The sequence below is a fragment of the Myxine glutinosa genome, chromosome 2, assembly GCF_964187855.1.
Source record: "Myxine glutinosa chromosome 2, kmMyxGlut1.1, whole genome shotgun sequence".
Classification (NCBI taxonomy): Eukaryota; Metazoa; Chordata; class Myxini; order Myxiniformes; family Myxinidae; genus Myxine; species Myxine glutinosa.
This window is the reverse complement of record NC_136262.1, coordinates 135,360,950-135,383,118: the sequence shown is the minus strand read 5'-3', so window position 1 is coordinate 135,383,118 and position 22,169 is coordinate 135,360,950. Positions and strand designations below refer to the sequence as shown.

Sequence of the window (22,169 nt, the reverse complement as noted above, 5' to 3'; positions counted from 1 at the left end):
AATCCTGAAGCCTGGGACAGTACTCCTTAAAACACTCACCTCAAGTGCAGGTAGTTGCAGGTTGGTCAGGTTCAAGAGCGTCATCCACCCTTCACAATTCCCAAAATTTCACATTGGGCCTACCAAATACTTCCAAATTTCTCTTTTGTCCCCACTACACTGGCAGGTATGTGGATCCGCATCCAACGGTGATCATCACTACACAACTACCTGTGGCCACGACAGCTCTGCACCTCTACCGTGCAAGGGTCACCGGGACAAGGTGAGCAGTCAAAACGCCAACATGGCCCATGAGTGTCCATAAGGGTGCGACCCACCATCCATCCTTCGGCCCCCCTGCGAGGAACACAGCTGCAGCAGCCCCAGCTGGCCAATGTGGTGAGCACTTGCTGCCAAAACACACACTACCGCACACACAACCTCGGCCCTGGGGGGCACGGTCGCAGTGCGTGGCATCCCTACAGCCACGTCCCCTGCACCTCCCCATCATCCCCCAGTCCGACTACAGAACTGCAGCCCCCCAGTGCTCACCCACACTTGACCACACCAAGGTCCAGTCAACAGCCATGCTCCACCAGGAGACCCACCCAGAAGACATGGTCCACACACCTCGGACACGCACAGCACCACGTTGACCCTCAGGCTACACAACTACATCCCCATCATCCCGCGTCCCAAATATCAGCACAGTTGCCCCCGCAACCAGTTGAAAGCTGTGTCTTGCTACCCTATTAATTTTATCACAGCCTCCAACACTTTGGTCTACACACCTGGATCAATAATGGCGTCACTGTACAGTGTCCACCATGGCATTTCAAAATCCACCCTTAAATTTGCATCTAACCCACAGATTACCCATGCCAAACATTTGTCACCTTTTACTAACCTCACCAAAGAAGGATGCTTTGCCATACACATGCCAGCCGAGCATGGCCCATATGCTCGGCTCGTTACACATCTCCCGATTCACATCCCCATGGCTCTCTTCCCAGCCCGAGAGTCCATAAATCATAACGGAGCATCTGTGGAGGGTCACTCACACCATCACGTTCCACAGATGCCCCAATGGTTGTCCGGCAGGCTATCTCCATCCCTGTCCATTCGGTTTGACCCGCGTCCATCGACCAACACGGCATGGCAGGTCATCACATGCCAGTTGTCCCAGAGTCTCAGGGAGAGGGTGTCAGGTCGCATGCCCGGGTGATCACTACATCAGGCCCAAGCTGGCCATCTGCGGTGCCACCACCAAAGCGCGACCCACAACACCTCCCCCTAGTGGTCCTCAATATTTGCCATCCCAGGCTTGAGAAACCACCTCGGACCCCTCTGGAGGTCTTAACCCCCACCAGGGTCCGGTGACCCTGCCGGCCCGAGCCACCAGCTCGGACGGCGCCCCGACGGACAAGGGACGCCACACTCCACCATCCCCCCCGTGGGACCCAGGTCGTACCTCGACACCCAAGGCTGGACCCCATGTCCAAATCTCGCCATCACAGCCCCCCAGCTGGCTGGCATACCCAAAGTTTGAAAGGGGCAACTTTTGCCCGAGGCCATCACCCATGACCTCTCCATGTCCAGATCCCGCAGCCCGGGGACCAATCCCCACCATGGCTGCTCCAAATCAATTTCCCATTGTAATTTTATTTTAAATTTTCTTTTACAAATTTTCATTCCCACTGCCAAACCGCAGCTGCAGGGAACAACCTCTACCACCGGTTGTTCTGCCCCTCCCTGCAGTTGATCCAAATTCCCTACAGGGACCAAATCTCCAGAAGCTCTATCTCCCGATCCTCCAAGATACAAATCCAGCCCGGAGCCAACACACTCCCCCAACTGGTTGTCCAATTTTGGAGCCTCTGTTTCCAAATAGCAGTGTACAGTGAGCGTCCCCTCGGTCATTCCAACCACCTCCTCGGACCAACTCACCTCATCACCCAGGCTCCTTTGGGCCTGAACAAGCTCTACCTCCATGGGACTGTCACAGGTCTCCAGCCGCTGGATCAAATCATCCTCATCATTACAAATCATTCCTGGCCCCGCCAGGCTTTGATCAATATCCCCAATAAATACCCGGTCCGGCTCTATTGCACGGACCCCCAAAAACTCTACCCCCTCTTGCTCCGCACCACCGCCCTGGTGCTGCACAATTCCAAATTCATCCCCCGGTTGGGGTGTTGTGACATCCACACGGTCCCGATAAACAACCAGGCCAGAATGTGGGAAACATTCCCCATTACAACTCTCACATTCCAAATTTCCTTCCCCGCTCACCTGTGGACACTCCACGTTTACCTGCAGGCATTCCCCATCTACCTGTACACATTCCCCATCGAACTGTGGACATTCTCCGCTCACCTGTACACTTACCACAATTGCCATTTCCCTTTTTAATCCTTTAATTTGGTCACTCAGGTCCTTCAGTCCTTCCCTCCATTCATTCCCCTGGGACTCCATTTTATTTTCCAGCCCATCAATTTGTTCCTTCAAGCGATCACTCATTCCCTTCATTCCTTCCCTACATTCCTTCCCCTGGGACTCCATTTTTTGAAGCAATTGACCCAACATCTGGTCGGTTGTCGGGGCCGTTCCTACTACTCCCGGCTCCCCGGTAGGGGAGGGGGATAAGTTGGTGCTCGGGACGGGGGAGGTTCCAAGGCTCACCTCGACATTTAATTCCCCTATTTCCGGCTCACTCCCAACGCTGACGGAGGCCTCGCTGCGTACTTCCATTTCGTCGACCTCCGACATCCGCTTTTCGGAAGGTCGTTCCCCGCGCGCGTATTTATTTTAATAATTCCTGAAACACAATTTAAATTTGATGAAGACGCGATATCGCGCTCCGTTTGCCCAATTGATTATCAAATTTCTCCGCCTCAACTATAAAAATTTTGCGTTCGAACGTCGAGCGCAATGTACGCCCGACCGTGTCGATGTCGCCCCGCGGACAAAAAAATTTGTCCGACCGTGTCGATGTCTCGCCGCGGACAAAAAAAATTTGTCCGACGGGTTCAAATCCCACTCCTGACACCACTTGTTACGCAACTGTGATTAACACCACAGTTACGGATGGCCGATTTGCGAGACTTTAACTCCCGAGGCGAACACTCAATGGCGGACTCAAGTTCAACACAAACGCGCGGAATGGCGGGACACAGCGAAGGCTCCGCAACCTTACCTATTAAAATCAAACACCCAGGAAAACTGCGTTCAGATATATATACAGAAAATAATATAAGGATTTATTATCGAATAGTAATACAGTGAAAAAGCCACGCCGGTAAATCTAATAACTCTAAATCGGGACGTCCCCACACGACTGACAGCAAACACGATACGAGGGAGATTATGAATACAAAAATAACACGTCACGTCGTTCAAATGTACGCGGATGCGGCTTATCTGTCTTTTGGTTGTCTTGGTGGCGGCCGTCCACACCGCTCCTTTTGGCCCGATCGCACACCACCAGGTCCTTCGCTCCAAGCTCCACGAGGCCCCGCTCCAAGCACCACGCGTCCGACGCGTGGCCAGCAGCTTCACACGAGGACGATCTCCACAAGGCCCGTGCACCAATGGTTCAACGGAGGGCTCGACTTGCAACGAACTGCTGCGAACTGCCGCGTGCTCTGTGTGCTTGGTGTTCTAACGAACTCTCCACCAACTGCCTTCGGGGAGCTTTTCCACCAACTGTCTTCGGGGAGCTTTTTCCACCAACTATGTCTCCGCGTCGACTGTGTGCTCCAACGAACTCCCTGTGTACTCTCTGGTGTCTGCCTGCGTCTGCCACGAACTCAACTCAACTCAACTCAACTGCCTGAAATGGCGTCCGACCGTCGCATATATTGGTGGCCGATGACGTCACATTGGCGCCCTCCTCAGCCAATCACAGCCTCCCAACTCGCCCAGGTCACGCCCTCTGCGGCATGCGACTCCTGACATCTCCCGTCCGCGACCCCCCCCCCCGCGGTCGTTTTGTAACACGTGCCAGCGAGGTTGGTAGGCCTTTGAGGTGCGAACGGCGGCGGCCAACCGCGGCGGTGTTTTTGGCCTGGTTTCCTGTCTATTTATTACGAAGTCAATGTCAGGGAAAGGGAATTATTTAATGTTGCGCTAAGGACCTAACTAATGTTTATGTGGTTTGCAGTGCCATAATGGACAAAGGTTTGACTACCAGGTGAGACTCACAGGGGCGTTACCTTTAATCCCTCACTATTTAACACTCGGACCTCCAGGTAGATCCACAATCATACATCTTACCCCGACAAACGCCTAAACATCAAGAACTTATTACATGTAGAGTCCCTGTCACGACAGCCGAATACCTACCTATTCAGATCTACCTAGCTCTAGATATTGCTCTACCAAATTCATAACAATACATTATGCATAGTTTGCTTGTTTGCAAGATTTGTTGGGAATTAGATATTCCTGTTTGTGATTTTAATCATATACACTCATTATAAATGCATTTATTTCCTTGCAGTAGTGTTAAAATAACTGCATGAGTTTAATTTTCAAACGATATTGATTTGAAAGCAATTTTAGATGCTATTCTTAGTTTAGTAGAAAAATATATACCTGATTTGAATATTATTTGTGTGACACATATAAATGAATATAACTTTTTGAATGTTTTAAGGAAAACAACAAATGGTTGAATGTGAAACTGTTATAAGAAATATATGATTAGTTAAAATATGGTGATTTTATGATAAGATGTACCCTATCTGATTCAGTGTGTGTGGAAAGCAGATTCAGATATGGCTGAGTAAAAGGATAAGATCAGATCACATCCCAAAAGGAGTGCCAACGGAATTGGGAAGAATTTCGAGAAAGAAAATTTGTGGCTAAAATGAAGTTAATCTTGGCATACACCCTCCTTCTCAAAGAATGACGAAGACATTCTCCTTTGTAACTTGGAGATGGATGCTTACCTCCACCAAAGGGAAATTTTTGTGACCATTGGCCTGGATCACACTGCAACATATGAAAGAAGGGCGATCACTTACTTTTGTTTGAATGCCTCGAACATTCATCACGTCGGCAATTGCAGGACGACGACATTTTACCTGCAACTTCCACGGGATACGGTGACGTGTGTTATTACTTCACCAACTTCCAGGGAGCCAGCATGGAGTTGCAAGCGAATGGCTGTGCCTTTTCCTCCACAACAGCTGTGCACGATTCTGCTGGTTGCTCCTGGTATGGACCATGGACAACTTGAGTACCATGGTCCCAACATCATTGTGGATGCATCCGGCATCCCTGTTCCACATCTTGCTGGCCAATCAACATCACATCAACACTTGCTCCATACTCATGAGTGAGGAGGCAAGTCGACGACAACTGGATGAAGGCCTTGTTCAAATCTACTATGGTTCACAGCAAGAGTGGCAAGGATGATACATGCAGAGCAGGGTCAGTTAATGACTCCGCCCTGCTATCACAACAGCGGGAAATCCTACGCGAAATAGTGTAGGTGCTATGAAGACATCAGAAGAAAATGTTTCATACTTGAATTTCAAACATGAGTGCTCAGCCTCTTCTCTTCTTTTCAAACAAAAAAGTCAATATTTGTTTTGAAGCAAAACGTATTGCCAAATGTTGCAGATGCTTTATTATTTTTAATGGTGAACTGAAATCGTTGTGGTAAAGGTGAAGGGTTGTATGCTTTATGCAAATGAATTGAATTGCATTATCAATATGGAAAGAGTCAATGAATAAAGAAATGTTTTGTGATTAGATTCTTCCAGGATGATGGTGTATGCCTTAGGAAATTGGATTACCAAGTTTGTGGTTTGAATATTTAATAAGCTGATGTTTAGATTAATGGTTAATATAAACAAAAAGAAAAAAATGAGGGATTGTGGAAGAATAGATAAATATATGTCATATTTGTTAGGGTGGTTGGATTGTACTGCAATGTAAAGGACCTTAAAGTCATGCAAGGAGGGGGTGCCAGGAGCTTGGTGCAAGCGATCGGCCATCTGGGGAATGGCCTTGTGACCTTGGACAATGCGGGAGGAGGTGGAATGTTGACTTGGCTCAGAGATAATTGTTCCAGATGTCTGAATGGTGCCGGGAAGGCTGGCGTTAAAGTGACCTTTGCATTCCACTGGAGCGAGATAGGAGGACAGGGTTCTATTTAACCAAGAACTGATCGAGAAAGAAAAAGAACTGGACTGGGGATCATTCGGAGGACTCACTGAGAATCGTGGAAGGAAGCAGGAGAGAGGGAGAGAAAGCTGAACGTCACGTCATGCGGTTATTTGATTGTAATGTATAACTATATTTTCGTGAAACTGTTCGTTGCAAGAGATTAATAAATTTATATTTAACTTGAGTGAGTCTTATAGAGTTTTTGGCTGAGATGTGTCCAAAGAGGTCACAAAACAAAGTTCTTTGACAGTACCATCCGCTGTGTTATTACTAAACTTAAAAACCAAAGTGAAATGGCGGGGGTGTTCCATCACCAATCAGCTTGCTATCGCTTGCCAAGCCAGCCGTTCCTTATCAACCGTTCCGTTGGAGTGCTTGCTGTCGGGTTTTGATTGAAACATGTCAAGGATTCCGAAAGATCCAACATGTTTATTACAGCCACGCAGTATGTAACGATGGCAACACCATGTTCACTCGAACCGGATGTGCTCTACTACTTCCACTTCCGGAAATACACCCAATAAACATCGGAGAAATCACTGGGGGGGAGGGGGTGGGCAGGGGAGGACTTGGGGGTGGTGGGGGAGATGGTATATGTTATCGAAGTAGGTGGATACTAGTACCCGACTGCAAAGCCGCAATGAGCCGGCGAAGCCAAAGCCTCTTGCCACTATTTTACCCATCACCATGGCATCAGTAGGTTAGGTAGTAGGTAGGTGTAGTAGGTACCGTACCTATTTCAAAATGACACCATTTGCATTCTGGATGAGATTGAAATCTATAAAATTTCCTTCTTGGTTAATTCGGTGAATTCCGTCTCAACTTCGGATATTTCCGGCCGTGAAAAACTATCCCCTACAGCAGCGAGATTTCTAAAAAATAATTCTTCGTCAATTTTAGAATATTTGACGCCATTTTCAGCCTCCGAAACGCAGGTACCGGTAATAAGCTTTTTTGAACTATTTTTTCAAATGCTCGAATCTCATTTGTTCCGGTAATTGGTGACGATTTTCGTTGAAGATAACCAGGGCCCATGCGGGCCTGGGGAACGAGGTTGGTCTTAAAGTATTTTAATTACAAATTAGAGGTGCATAAGATTGTGAATCAAAAAAAGACGGGTGAAACAAACTCCTATTGAACTTTTTCGCAATTGTTTATGCATCTCCGAGGGCCTTTCACTCACTCACCGCAGACAGGTAGGTGGTCTTTCTGTCTTCTACCGACTCCTCTCCGGCCTTGCTCCCCCAGCTCTCTCTGTGCTTTGTCCCCCAAATATTCCGACAGGTCGCACAAGATCTGCCAGCAACCCTCTGATGGTTAAACTGCCGAAATCTCGGCTCTCTGCTCACCTTCAGTCTTTCATTCCTCTTTTCTCCCGCCTCTGGAACAAACTCCCACACTCCCTTCAATCCCACTCCTCCCTCCAGGTCTTTAAAACAGCTGTTCACCACCATCTCTTATCTTTCCCCATCCAAAACCTTGATCTTTTCTACCCCCACTAATTCACCCCAGATCCACCTTGTTTGAAATTCCAACTTCTTTCCTGGAAGTCCCGGCAGTGTCCATATGTTTTATACCTCTCCCACCCCCCCCCCCCTTCCCATGCCTCCTCCCCCAAAGCCCTCTCCCTCCCACAGATCTCTCGATGTCCCTGCTCTCAGATGTTGTGTTTGTGTTGCTCCCCCTCTCGCCCCATCTTGCCTACCGCTCCCCATGTTATATGTTTTATGTGTCGGTTTGTCTTTCTGTGCGATTAATGTTAGCTCTTTCACGAGCCTCGATCTTGAATACAAAAAAAAAAAAAATAAACTTCCACATCCGGAAGATGGCGGCCTCCATGGGGCGATTTGGTGCGTCAAAGCTTCGAAATTCTCAAAGGATCCAGAAAAATCTGGCTTTTCAACATAATACGTACGCATTCATTCACAACACAGGCTTCGCCGGCTATCATGAGTTGTGATGAATGGGAGGGGGTGATGTTACCATTGCCGAAGGAGTGTCTGATGTTTGTAACGGGAGCGAGGTTAGCAGGGCAGATGGGGGTTAGGGGTGTGTGTGGGGAGTTGGGGGTGTGTGTGGGGTGTTGGGGGGGGGTGTGGGGGTTTTGGGGGGGGAGTGGAGGGGATGGGGTGTTGGGGGGGGTGTGGGGTGTTGGGGGTGGGTGTGGAGGGGATGGGGTGTTGGCGGTAGAGTCCCTTTATATACAGAGTTGCGACATAGAGGGTCCGGAAAAATCTAGTCACGTGATTGTGTGGAGCCATTTTGAGTCCATCGCAGACAGGATCAGGATCAGACGCATATCGGTCAGCGTTTTAACGTTCCCGCTGTACGCAGCGTTCTCATTCGTGTTTTACATCGATTTTATGACAAAATGACAGGTTGTAGCGCCTGTGGGTGCACAAATAGAACGGAGAAGGGATTCAAGATGTATAGATTTCCATCAGATGCTAAAAGACGGAAAATCTGGGAGAACAGAGTCAGTCGTGTTGGATGGAAAGTAACTTCTTCGTCAGTTCTCTGCCAGGTCAGTGTGATGGTGGTAATGGTCCCATATGCGTATATTTGTGTGCTGCGAGTGAGAATGGCCTTTGCTTTGGCTTTACAGGCTTGTTATCCATTGCTCGTGGATTAATTAGCACTTGAAGGGGAAGGTGTAGTGGTCACCTTATTCACATGTCGCGGTTATCTTATTCACATGTCGCGGTTAACCTATCCGCATGTGACGGTTACCAATACGATATGTTTGGTCTTATCCACGCACACGGGCTTTTGGTTGTGTGGTCGTGACGCACGCGCGCCTGTTGGAGCCACGCCCTCCGAAGAGGGTTCTTGGTTTTATATAAGCCGTTACGACTTCCGTTCGCGAGCAGTTGCTGGAGATTTCTGTACAATAAACAAGCTTTGTACCCAACGAAATGGCCTCTTCTTGTCGTCTTCGGCAACTACTAATACCTTGTGTATTTGTGTGTGTGTGTGTATCAGGGTGTGCTGCTCATTTAACCACGGAATGCGTCCGTCGTTTAAAAATTTTTATTATATGTAGGCTATATATAAAAGCAGTTTATTGCGCTAATTCCATGAGTATTCCCAAAAAGGAAGTTGCCGTGTAATTATTCCCAGGAATCGGAGCGTTTTATTAAAAGCAATTCCAATACCTCTCCCACCACGTCAAATTGTCCTGAAATCTCGAACCTGACAGCTCGTTGAACGCGGCTCGTTTACGGCTGAACGTTTCGTTTTTACATTCCCGGGGAGATCGTCAAATTGTCCGCACAACAATAACCTAGATAACCTAGAGAGATGTTCACTTCCCAACGTGCCACAATCTGAAAGCCAAACTGCTTACAAAATTCATCAACACACGCCTACACATCTTTTGTAAGAAAAAGACACATCAACGCAGGCAACAAGCTGCACAAGCAAAGAAGGGGGGTGAACTTGGCAGCAAGAGCATGGCAATGAGACAATTGGCTGCAAAAGTGAAATAGATATTTCCATTGGACTTCAGTTGCAGGACTGCAATGTGCTGTACACCTACAAGCTAGCAACTTACGTGGATAATTGGACTAAATAATCATTTTGAAAATGTTATCATTAACATTTTCTCTAATATGTTATTTCAACAGGGAATAATACACATATCCAAGTTATTTTAAAGCTATGGACTAACATACATTTCAACATGATATTTCTGAGAGGGAATGATTGTAATATTGGTTGCAAATTAAATAAATGTACTGTATGAATATCTCGCAAAGGAGCTCTTTATGAATGACGAGAATTTGAGCATGTATAGTTGTATACTCTGTTTTGAGGTACATGAATCAAAACTTACAAATTGTTGTTTATATACATGTACCAATGCCCTCTGCTAAAGGCACTTTCCTGCCTGTGGTAGTTAGTACTCCAACAAGTGAATGACATGCTTTGTTTTTAACAAAATGATGTAATTTGCTATAAAAGTGGAAGGTTACAGGTTCACGGTTTGAGTATTAATCGTAAATGAGTTCAAAGCCTTTCACAATGGTCTCTGAGACCTTCGTAAAACAAATAATAAAATAAGTTTTTTTTTTGTACTTTCACATGGAAGATAGGATTATTGTCATTCAAAATTTTCAATGATGCTTCAGAAAGAATTTGCTAGAAACCAATTCATGCCAGTGATACAGTTGTATGCCACAACTGAGAAAGGGGGGCGGAGGCATGCATTGAATGTATGTATTTGTCTCTGTTGATTTGAATGTGTGAGGACATTAACTTGTGTTTGTGTGTGTGACTTTCAATTTATAATTTGTATGTGTGTGCATTAGCACATGCGTGTGATTGTAAATATGTAATTTGTATATGTATTAGAGATTTTGTGTGTGTGTGTAAGAGAGAGAGAGAGATAGATAGATAGAGAGATAGATAGAGAGAGAGATAGAGAGAGAGATAGAGAGAGAGATAGAGAGAGAGATAGAGAGAGAGATAGAGAGAGAGATAGAGAGAGATAGATAGAGAGAGAGATAGAGAGAGATAGAGAGAGAGAGAGATAGAGAGAGAGATAGAGATAGAGAGAGAGAGGGAGAGGGAGAGAGAGGGAGAGAGATAGAGAGAGATGGAGAGAGATGGAGAGAGAGAGAGAGAGAGAGAGAGAGAGAGAGAGAGAGAGCCGGGGGTAGGGGGGGCTAATCTATTTTTGGTGGGATTAATATATGATTGGCAACATGCAGCAAAGTTTAGATTAATAATTTAAATATGAAAATTAAACAAACACAAATATATACCCACACACGATAAACAAGGTCAAACAACTGCAGAAATACAAAGATAACTCTTCACATTGTATTGTACATGTACATGTATAAGCAGGGAGGTGAGAGTTCGAGTCTCGCTCTCGCCTCCCTGAAATTAAAATGAGGCTGAAATAAGCAGCACGTGTACCTGTCTAGTTCATTCCTTCTTTGTCATGGTTCTAAATGTCTGTGACTGTTAAATCACAACCAGCTCTGTGATTTTCTTCTTTATCACATGGCTCTTAGTTGTCATAAATCTTCTATTTTGTCATCTTCACATAATTTGTTCATTATCAACATGGAAAAGACCATTCCCATCTCTCATACATAGAGAACATAATGGAATACACGGTTCAATGCACTAGCGCCATACGGCGGCTCTGCACTGAATGGACTCAAAATGGCGTCAAATCGTTAGTTATCGCTACTCTCTCTATAAAGGGACTCTAGTTGGCGGGGGGTGTGGAGGGGATGGGGTTTGGGGTGTTGGAGACGTGTGTGGAGGGGGATGTTGGGTGTGTGTCTGTTGGTTCCGATGGTGGTGGTGGGAATAATTGAACAAATTATTTGTTCGTCGCACTTTTAAACTCCAGATGTGAGATTTAGAAAAATTATGATGGCATCATCATACATGAATCACAAATCGTTTATTGCTGTCACCATAATTCACAGATTTACAAAAAATAGTCACGAGCAACAGGAGGAATTCATTGTTCATTCACTTTGAAAAACATGTTTAGGGCCTGAGAAAAGTTTACCGAGACGAGGCAAATGACGTTGCGAACGATGAGAGAACAAACGTCTCTCGATAAACCTCCAGAGGATTCCACACGATTACAAAAAGACCATTTAGGAGTGTTGGGAAAAGTGCAGCCAAATTTATTGGAGAAATATCCAATAATAGAATGTGTAGGCTTAATAATTCACACCAGTATGATTTAAAATAGAGTGCACTACAATATCAAATGTTGTTTGTCAATATCAACCAAATGTTGTTTGTCAATATCAACCAAATGTTGTTTGTCAATATCAACCAAATGTTGTTTGTCAATATCAACCAAATGTTGTTCGATTGTGTCATATTGCATGTTTTCTTCTTCGGAGCGAGTGCAGGTTCAACTTGACCCTCACATGGTACTCGAGCTGTCCCAGAAGGGTTACATTTTATTTGTGTCGCCACTTTGGCCTGGCCATGGGAGGTTATTAACATTCCTGTTCCTCAACCTATTCCATTCAATCAGTAAGGTGTGAGGGGAGTGGGGGGTGGGGGAAGAGAATTATGCCTTTTCATGGGTAGCACTTTGATGCCCATGGAAAGTTACATTAAAGGTGTTTGGATGCCATTACAATGTGATGCCACGTGAAGGACAGATCAGATGGTGGAAAATTAATCCTTCCCTGAAGTTCATTCATTAGCCAGCTGGGTTTACCTCCAACCTCCAATTAAACAGTTACATGGCAATTCTCCTCTGCTATCTCAGTTTCCAGAAACTTTGTATTAAAACATTAATTTTGTAACTTTCACCCAGATCACAATCCCTTATCTCACGAGTACAAAACCACTCCCAGATATTCACAAGACACAGCAGAATGGACAGGTATGTTCCGACTCTGGGAGACGAGAGGGCCCTGAACACGGTTTCTCACCAGCCGATAGTGCAGCATTGTCCATGATGTCATAAAACACCTTGATAAAGTCCTCAATACATTGAAGGATTACGGGTTGTGCTGTTCCAATACTTGTGGCACTGCCATGTATGCAAATGACTCCATCATGGCAATATACAATCATGTGAAAAAGTAAGTACACCCCATGTAAAGTTTTGACTTTTTCAACATATTCCAACATACAGCTATTTGATCTTCATTTCAACAATATTGATAGATAAAGGTGATATAATATAACAAATATCATGAAACATTTACATTTTGTAGTCCATTGTATAATTTAAATAAACATAAATGCAAATTTCGCATGTGGAAAAAGTAAGTACACCCTTGGCTCTAATAGGTGGTATTGCCCCCTTTGGCAGAAACAACCTCAAGTAGGCGTTTCTTATAACTGTCTACCAGTCTCTAACATCGACTGGGAGAAATATTTTCCCACTCCTCCATGCAGAATTTTTCAGCTGTGCGATGTTTGAGGGGTTTCTTGCATACACAGCTCGTTTCAAATCCCCCCACAACATCTCGATGGGAGTTAGATCCGGGCTTTGACTGGGCCATTCCAGAACCCTCCATTTCTTTCTTTTCAGCCATTCCTTGGTGGATTTACTGGTATGTTTAGGGTCATAGTCATGTTGCAAGTTCACCTTCGGTTGAGCTTCAACTTTTCCACAGATGGCCTCACATTATCCTCAAGCACCCTCTGGTGCAATGAAGAATTCATAGTGGATTCTATGATGGTGAGCTGCCCAGGCCCTGATGCAGCAAAGCTGCCCCCAAACCATAATATTTCCACCACCATGCTTTACAATATTGGTGTCAGGTTCTTGTGGTCAAATGCTGTCTTTGGTTTTCGCCAAACAGGTCTTCTGGTACTGTGGCCAAATAGCTCTACCTTTGACTCATCTGTCAAGAGCACATTGTTCCAGAAGTGCTGGTCTTTGCCCTAGGTGTTCATTGGCAAACTTTCATCTTGCCCTGATGTTCTTTCTGGACAGCAAAGGTTTCCTCCTGGCACACCTCCCATGTAGATCAAATTTGTGCAGCCTCTTTCTAATGGTAGACTCGTGCACTTTGACATCAACAGTGGTGGTACCTGTAGGTCCCGTGATGACGTTCTGGGGTTCTTAGAGACTTCTTTCAGCATCTTGCGGTCTGCTCTCGGGCTGAACTTGCTGGGGTGGCCTGGCCTGAACAAGTTGGCAGTTGTTTGGAATCTTCTCCACTTGTAGATAATCTTTCGGACAGTCGAATGATCGATTTCAAATTGTTTGGAGATATTTTTAAATCCCTTCCCAGACTCGAAGGCATCTATAACCTTCTTTCTGAAGGCCTCAGAGAGCTCTTTTGATCTAGGCATGGTGACGCCGCTCACTTCAACAACAAAGAGCAAACCAAACTAAATGTCTGAGGTTTAAATAAGACATGTCCCTCCAAGATCCTCTCCAACGATGTTCTAATCATTTGCACCTGAGCTGGTGCACCTGATTCTAATTTTAGGTATTTGAAGTAGTGATAAATGTAGGGGTGTACTTACTTTTTCCACATGTGAAATTTGCATTTATGTTTATTTAAATTATACAATGGACTACAAAATGTAAATGTTTCATGATATTTGTTATATTATATCACCTTTATCTTTCAATATTGTTGAAATGAAGATCAAATAGCTGTATGTTGAAATATGTTGAAAAAGTCAAAACTTTACATGGGGTGTACTTAATTTTTCACGTGACTGTATATATATATATACATACATGACAAAAGGTGTACTGAACTATACATCAAAGACATGTGTTACACACGTGACCATTAAAAGACCTCAGACAATGCATGTTTGAAGAAAAACTAAACAGGCTACAACATAAAAAGGAAGCTAAGATTCTGCTCTCGTACAACAATGTTGTTTTATAACATTATATTGTACGCAACAACCAATTTCACCAAAATTTTGAGCAGGGATGGATTAAATCAAGGGAATGGGATAGGCGACAGCATTTATTATTCACTTTGATCTTGCATTGCATAATCCAAAAAAATAAAGCGAAATCCCATGATGTAGCTTGGAACAAAATGGCGCACATTCCATACGAGCCCAGTCCAGGTGTTAGAACGGCTGCTTTTGGATAAAGCGTGAAAACATTGCAAATGCAGCTTCGGGTTTATCCGTTGGCACCATATGTCCTGCACCCTGAAAAATACAAGCGTTCACAGCATTAGAAACATTTTCAATTCCAAGATTTAAACATTAGAGACTGGACCATGTGGAGGAAGGCTTGCGGCCTGCAGGGGACTGAAACACAGTGGGATCGTCGAGTCAAACGACATTTTTGAATCGACCTGATTGGACGAAAATCTCGAGTAACAGGAGACAATCGAAGCACCCAGATGACCATAATCTTTCATGTTGTAACATTCTGTGAAGTGAAAATTAATTTCCATCACTCGTCATAAATCAAGGCCTTATGGGATTAGATTTGCTACTCCAAGCATATGAGCAGAGATTCTTCTTCTTCTTTTGCATGCAGCACATGGCTGCGAGTAGCATCATTGGCTGAGGTAGCTGAGGGCGGTGTGCTGTGTATCGCTGAGGCATTGCCCTCTCCCGGTTAAGGCGTGAATTTTGAATCTGTTCATGGTGCCGGCGATAGCTCGCCTACTCTTCACGAAGGACACCGTGAGTTCTTTAACATCCGCGACCTCATGCCGGGAGATGGGTCACTCAGTGTGACGTCCATCCGAGGGACAGCAAACACAATGATGAATCACCCTGACAGTGAAACACCGAGATGACAGTTATTATCTGGGCCGAGACTCATACCCAGGCTAGACAGCTGGGAGGCAAATGTGTGTACTTCTAGTCTCGGCCATCCTGTCAGACCCACAGCCGGAAATGAAGAAAGTGTCCATTTTCCTTGCTAGTTTGGAAGATTATCCAACTATGATATTCCCATCCAAATTATTTTAACTATAACATCCTGATTACAGAACAAATGAAAACTGTTGCTCATGCCCGAAACGTCGCTTCGCCTTCTTTCCTTCAGTTGAGAGAATATGCTCTGCATTTATTACAATCGTAGCTCATGCACAATAATTGTTCAATTGCTGTTATAATGAATAGGCTCCATGGCCAAAATTGAAAAGTTTGTTTCTTATCCATTGTTTGTTTGTATCCAACAGTTCATGTCCATCGCGGAAAAGTTTGATGACAGGAATCGATCTCCGACGTCTCTTTGTCAAACAGATCAACAGAAGCACCTGGCGACAGATAAGTCATGGTTTCCACTGCCAGATGTCATCAGGAATCATAAACCAGGCCTTTGGCACCAAAACCGAGTGGGTAATGCCACTTGATGAGATAATCAGGGTGAGGTCACAACATCAACATCTTCCTTCATGTAATTCGTGATACCATGCATCATGAAATACTTACTTTGACTGTAAGAAGACTCAAGTTTGTGAATTCCTTCACAAAGCCAGCAACCTGGTTTGTTACCTTTCCAATCAACCAAGGTCGACGCTGGACCTCCACCTAGAAAGAAAGCAAATCCATCGACTGAAGTTATTGCAGCGTTCAAGAACCGAAACTCCGAAAGGAAAAACGTATTGGTTTGAAAATGTTTTTTTCCGGTAAGTAAACTGATACTATTGTAAAACGGGCAGTATTATCAAGATAAAGCCATCCTCAAAAGAATTAGGTGCTCAACTGAATCATCAATCCAATGGTTACTGCTTATTGAGCTCATGAAGGTCTAATAGGTTACAGCACCGATAAAACATTATAACCACTTTACAATAACCTGCTCTGTGTTGGTCACAGTATATCGGCGAGTTATACATCAATAAAAATATTCTGTTTAACTTCATCATCATGAGCAATAAAACAAATTGAACCTTGCATGGAAATTTCTCCATCTCCAGAATAGTTTATCTTTTTGGAATTTCAAATTGGCAACGCTCAATCTGCAAGCGGAAGCATGTCCTCCAGGGGGCAGGGTAAGAACGTGGTGAGCATAAAGAACGTCCAGAGAGAAAGTGCTCAGGATTATACATAATCAAGTCAGAATGAGGTTAAGTGTCTGCATCAAACCAGGATGAGGTTTTTCAGCAACTAACTGGCTTCAAAAATAATTTAAAGAACACCAGCAAGAGGTTAAGCTTTTGGATACATTGAGCGTTCATAACAATCAAAGTGATTAAGATCGGAAGACTCGGCAAACTGTGGTGATTGTACACGGGCATTTACACCATCGGGCCATACCATTATAATGTTGTACTGGAATTGTGAGCAGTGATGACTGGCTTCCAGACAATATGGCTGCCAAACCACATGACTGATGACATCATAATTTAAGAAATTTTCCTCATGGGTATTCAATCTTATCTATAAAGTTTCATATTGCGCAGTTGAGCGGTTTCGAATAACATTTTAAAGGGGTTTTTTTTCCCCCATTCGATATGGCTGCCAAACCACATGACTGACGTCATATTTCCACATTTCTTCCCCATGCATATGCGATCATATGTTTTAAGTTTTGCATCGATCGGTTCAGTGGTTTCAGAGATTATTTTTTTAAAATATTTGCATTTAACTCAATATGGCTAATAAACCACGTGACTGATGATATCATCACTGTCAACCAATTTTCCCCATGGGTAGTCAATCGCATCTGCAAAGTTTTATATCAATCAGTTATTTTTATAACAATCAGTTTTGAAGAAGATTTTTAAAGGTTTTTATGTCTCCGCCCCCGAAGGTGGCCGGAGACATTACGTTTTTGGGTTGTCCATCTATCGTATCCATCCGCAGGTGTCCATGCTCGACCTCGTTTTTCTCAACCTCTTTCTCACATGTCATATTGAGCCCAAACGTTGAAGGTAGGGTTGACACCCATGTAGAATGTTTTTATGAGAATTGTGACGTCATAAGTCACGTGGTATGGCAGCCATTTTAATTTAACTCAAGTAATTAAAAGAGTATTTCTCAGAAACCGCGGATTGGAAAAAACTCTAAACTTGGCACATTGTCAAGTACTCCCAATGGGGAAACAAAAGCACGATAATGATGCCATCATCGGTGAAGTTTTGTACCAGCCATAAATGTTTTCATTGAATGCCTTGTGCTAAAAATCTGAAATTACATGCACATGATCAATCACCCATTTGTATTGAAATACTAAATTTATGACATCATAGGTCACATGGTTTGGCAGCCATATTGGATTTAACCTAAAACCTTTAAAAAACATTTTTACCCCAAACCACAAAAGCGATCGACTCAAAACTTCACACGTGTGTCATCAACTAGGCATGGCGATTAAAAGTTGATCACGAAAACGTCATCGGTCACATGGTGTGGAAGCCATATTGGATTGAAGGAAAATATTAAATCATGATATTGTAGCGGCTACCGCTGGGTTTACACAATCGCCTTGCACCTACCAAGGACGCGGAGCGATCACGATGCCGGGCTCGTCCAGGACGCCCGGGCATGCCCGCCCTCGACTTGCCAGGCCGCGGCCAGGACGCCCGGCCACGCCCCCTCTCGCCTTTCCCGGGCAAACGCTCCGGGATAATGTGTGTATATATATTGCTGCCCGATAAACGGGCTTTTCAGAGTACCCGAGTTGTTTTGTGACAATAAAGAAACTCGGACGAATTCCAGCTTTTTGTCGCGTCCATTCTTCCGATTACGTGGGAGCACAGCTCCTTCATTGGTGACCTACCGACATGGACACGGCAGCTACCCTTAAACTGCCTACCTTCTGGGAGGCTCACGCGGCGGTTTGGTTCGCCCAGGCGGACTCCCTGTTCGCCCTGCGAGGCATCACGGCCAACGACACCCGCTTCCACTATGTGGTAGCAGCGCTCGGTTCAGCCACCGCGGCCCGCGCCCTGAACCTCCTCGAGAGCCCGCCAGCCGCTGACAAATACGGCGCGATTAAAAAGCTCCTCCTCGACGCTTTCGCCCTCTCATCGGCAGAACGCGCACGGCGCCTGCTCGACCTGCCCGAGCTCGGCGACACGCGCCCGTCCGAGCGAATGGACTACATGCTTTCGCTGCTCGGCGAGCACTCTCCGGCAATCCTGTTCCGGGAGCTGTTCCTCCGTCAGCTGCCTAGCCCGGTACGCCTCGCCCTGGCGAGCACGACGATCACGGATCCCCGCGCCCTCGCCAGGGAAGCCGACAAGATCTCCGCGGCAGGCCAACGCATTCCAGCAGTGACCTGGGGCCCACCGCCGTCCGACGCAACGCCCATGGCGCCCGAGCACCCGGCACGGTCGACGACCGAACTGCCGACGCAATTGGCGGCCGCAACACCGAGCCGACCACCTCCAGCACGACAACCGGGGCCTCCACCTGACCAAGCGTGGTGTTACTATCATGCCAGGTTCGGAGAGAAGGCCCGGACATGCCGACCCCCGTGCACCTTCGGCAGGCCGGGAAACGGCCGGGCCGACGTTCATTACCAGCCATGAGCGCCGGCCACACGGGCAACTTACTTTTCATCATGGACAAAGCGTCCGGACGGCGCTTCCTGTGCGACACCGGCGCCCAACTGAGCGTCATACCTGCCTCTGATCAGGACAGGCAGTCCGCGGTTTGCGGCCCCTCCTTGGTTGCGGCCAACGGATCGGCCATCCGCACCTTCGGCCCGCGCAACGTCACCCTCTGCTTCGGCGGCCAACGCTTTACTTGGACGTTTGTAACCGCAAACGTGCCCATGGCTCTGCTAGGCGCCGACTTCCTCTGCGCACACGGACTGCTGGTGGACGTCCAACGGCGTCGCCTCATCAACGCCGAGAGCTTCAGCTCCCTGGTATGCACATTGAGCAGCTCCGCTCCGACCGAGCTGGCATGCGCCCTCCCGGCGGCGAACGAGTTTGCTCGCCTGCTCACGGAGTTCCCGGCCCTCACGCGGCCGACGTTTTCGGCCGTCGCGGTACGACATGGGATTGAGCACCACATACCAACCACGGGCCCGCCGGTCCACGCCAGAGCACGCCGCCTCGACCCAGCCAAGCTCGCCGTGGCCAAAGCCGAATTCGACGCTTTGGAACACCTCGGCATCGTGCGGCGCTCCGATAGCGCGTGGGCTTCGCCACTACACATCGTCCCAAAGCCAGGGGGCGGCTGGCGCCCATGTGGCGACTACCGTCGCCTTAACGACGCTACCACCCCCGACAGGTATCCGATCCCGCACATCCAAGACTTCTCCGCCCGTCTGGCAGGACGGGTCATTTTTTCAAAAATCGATCTCATACGGGGATATCACCAGGTACCTGTCAGGGTGGCCGACGTCCCTAAAACGGCGGTCATCACGCCGTTCGGCTTATTCGAATTCCTACGGATGCCGTTTGGCCTCAAGAACGCGGCTCAGGCGTTCCAGCGCTTGATGGATGGCGTGCTGCGTGACCTGCCGTTCCTCTTCGTTTACCTGGACGACATCCTCGTCGCCAGCACGTCCCGGGCCGAGCACCTCCTCCACCTCCGAACACTGTTCGGGCGCCTCAGCGAGCACGGCCTCATCATCAACCCGGCCAAATGCCACTTCGGCACGACGGCCGTTGATTTTTTGGGCCACCACATCACCAAGAACGGGGCCGTGCCGCTGCCAACCAAGGTCGAGGCCATCACCACGTTTCCGCGTCCCCGCTCCATAAATGCCCTGCAGGAATTCCTGGGAATGGTGAATTTCTATCACCGCTTCGTGCCCCGCGCTGCTCAACTCATGCGGCCCCTCTACGAAGCCCTCTGGGGCAAGCCGGCCAAGCACGACATCGTCTGGTGCGCAGCAATGGACGCGGCCTTCCAAAGCTCAAAGCGGGCCCTCGCCGACGCAACACTGCTCGCTCACCCGGTGCTCAACGCTCCCATCGCCCTCACCACGGATGCCTCCGACTACGCGGTGGGCGCCGTACATGAGCAATGGGTGAACGGGGTTTGGCAGCCACTCGCTTTTTTCAGCCGGCAACTCCGGCCGAACGAGCTCAAATACAGCACGTTTGACCGTGAGCTCCTCGGTCTACACCTGGCCATTCGCCATTTCCGCCACCTCCTGGAGGGCCGACCCTTCACGGCGTTCGTCGACCACAAGCCGTTGGTTTACGCAATGGCCAAGGTCACGGAGCCGTGGTCGGCCCGCCAACAGCGCCACCTCTCCGCCGTGTCGGAGTTTACCACGGACATCCGGCACGTCGCCGGCAAAAACAACGCCGTGGCCGACTGTCTTTCTCGGGCCAGCGCGAACGCGGTCCACCTCGGCGTGGACTTCGCGCTTATGGCGGCGGACCAAACCACCGACACCACGGTGCAAGCCCTCCGGGCGGCGGACACGGGCCTCCGCCTGGCCGACATCCCCTTCGCGGACACTGTCCTGCTCTGCGACGTCTCCCAAGGCCAGCCTCGCCCATCGTGCCCGTCACCTGGCAACGCCGCATCTTCGCCTCCCTCCACGGCCTTTCCCACCCGGGCCGGAAAGCTTCCCAGAAGCTGGTGTCGGCGCGATTCGTCTGGCACGGCCTTCGACGGGACGTCCGCGATTGGACCAGCACCTGCACAGCCTGCCAACAAGCCAAGGTCCACCGACACACCCAGGCCCCGCTGGCACCTTTCACCGTGCCCGAACGACGTTTCGACCACGTCAACGTGGATCTGGTGGGCCCCCTCCCCCCATCACGGGGGTTCACACACCTGCTCACCATGGTGGACAGGACCACCAGGTGGCCGGAGGCCGTTCCCCTCTTCTCCACAACCACCGCCGACATGGCGCAGGCTTTCATCGCCACCTGGGTCGCCCGCTTCGGCGCACCGGCGGACATCTCGTCAGACCGCGGACCGCAGTTCACCTCCGAGCTGTGGGGCGCGGTCGCCCGCAACCTGGGGGTCAAGCTCCACCGTACTACGGCCTACCACCACCAAGCCAACGGCTTGTGCGAGCGATTCCACCGCTCCATGAAGGCCGCGCTCATGGCCGGCCTTCAAGACGCGGTTGGGCCGACCGGCTGCCGTGGGTCCATTTGGGCCTCCGCACGGCCCCCAAGGAGGACCTCCGGGCATCCACCGCCGAGCTTGTCTACGGCTAGGCGCGACGCGTCCCGGGCGAATTCGTGCCCGACGCTACCAGTCCCTGGTCCGCAGCTCACCAGCGCTCGGACCTCCAGGAGGCCGCCCGACGGTTTGCCCCCGTGCCAACATCCCACCACGGTGACCCCCAGTCCTACGTCCCCCCAGCGCTTCGCACAGCGGATTACGTTTTTGTGCGTCATGACGCACATCGGGGGCCACTCCGGCCGCCGTACGACGGGCCCTTCCGGGTCCTGCGACGGGACGACAAGTCGTTCGTCATCGACATCGGCGGCAGGTTGGACCGGATTGCGGTGGACCGCCTCAAGCCGGCGCACGTGGACATCGACCAACCGCCACGGTTGGCCCTTCCGCCGCGGCGAGGCCGTCCCCCGTCCACGGTGCCCCCCACTCGACCGCCCACCACCACACCGGACCCCCCCCCCCCCACGACCCACCAGGGGTCGCTTCGGCCGGGTCATCAGGACCCCCCTCAAATTGACCCT

The 22,169-nt window shown here is 48.2% G+C and overlaps 1 protein-coding gene across 5 annotated transcripts in view; it reads right to left on the bottom strand.

The window, feature by feature from the left end:
- Nucleotides 1-11,561: 11,561 nt before the first annotated feature.
- CTSA (cathepsin A) overlaps nucleotides 11,562-22,169 on the bottom strand; it is a 222,950-nt gene continuing 212,342 nt past the window's right edge. For all 5 annotated transcript variants that reach the window (XM_078771691.1, XM_078771687.1, XM_078771688.1 and 2 more), the window contains 2 exons: nucleotides 16,030-16,128; nucleotides 11,562-14,787 (listed from right to left, as the gene is read on the bottom strand). In XM_078771691.1, the coding sequence (XP_078627817.1) occupies nucleotides 14,704-14,787; nucleotides 16,030-16,128 (183 nt within the window). In that variant the 3' untranslated portion in view covers nucleotides 11,562-14,703. The remainder of the gene's footprint in view (nucleotides 14,788-16,029; nucleotides 16,129-22,169) is intronic.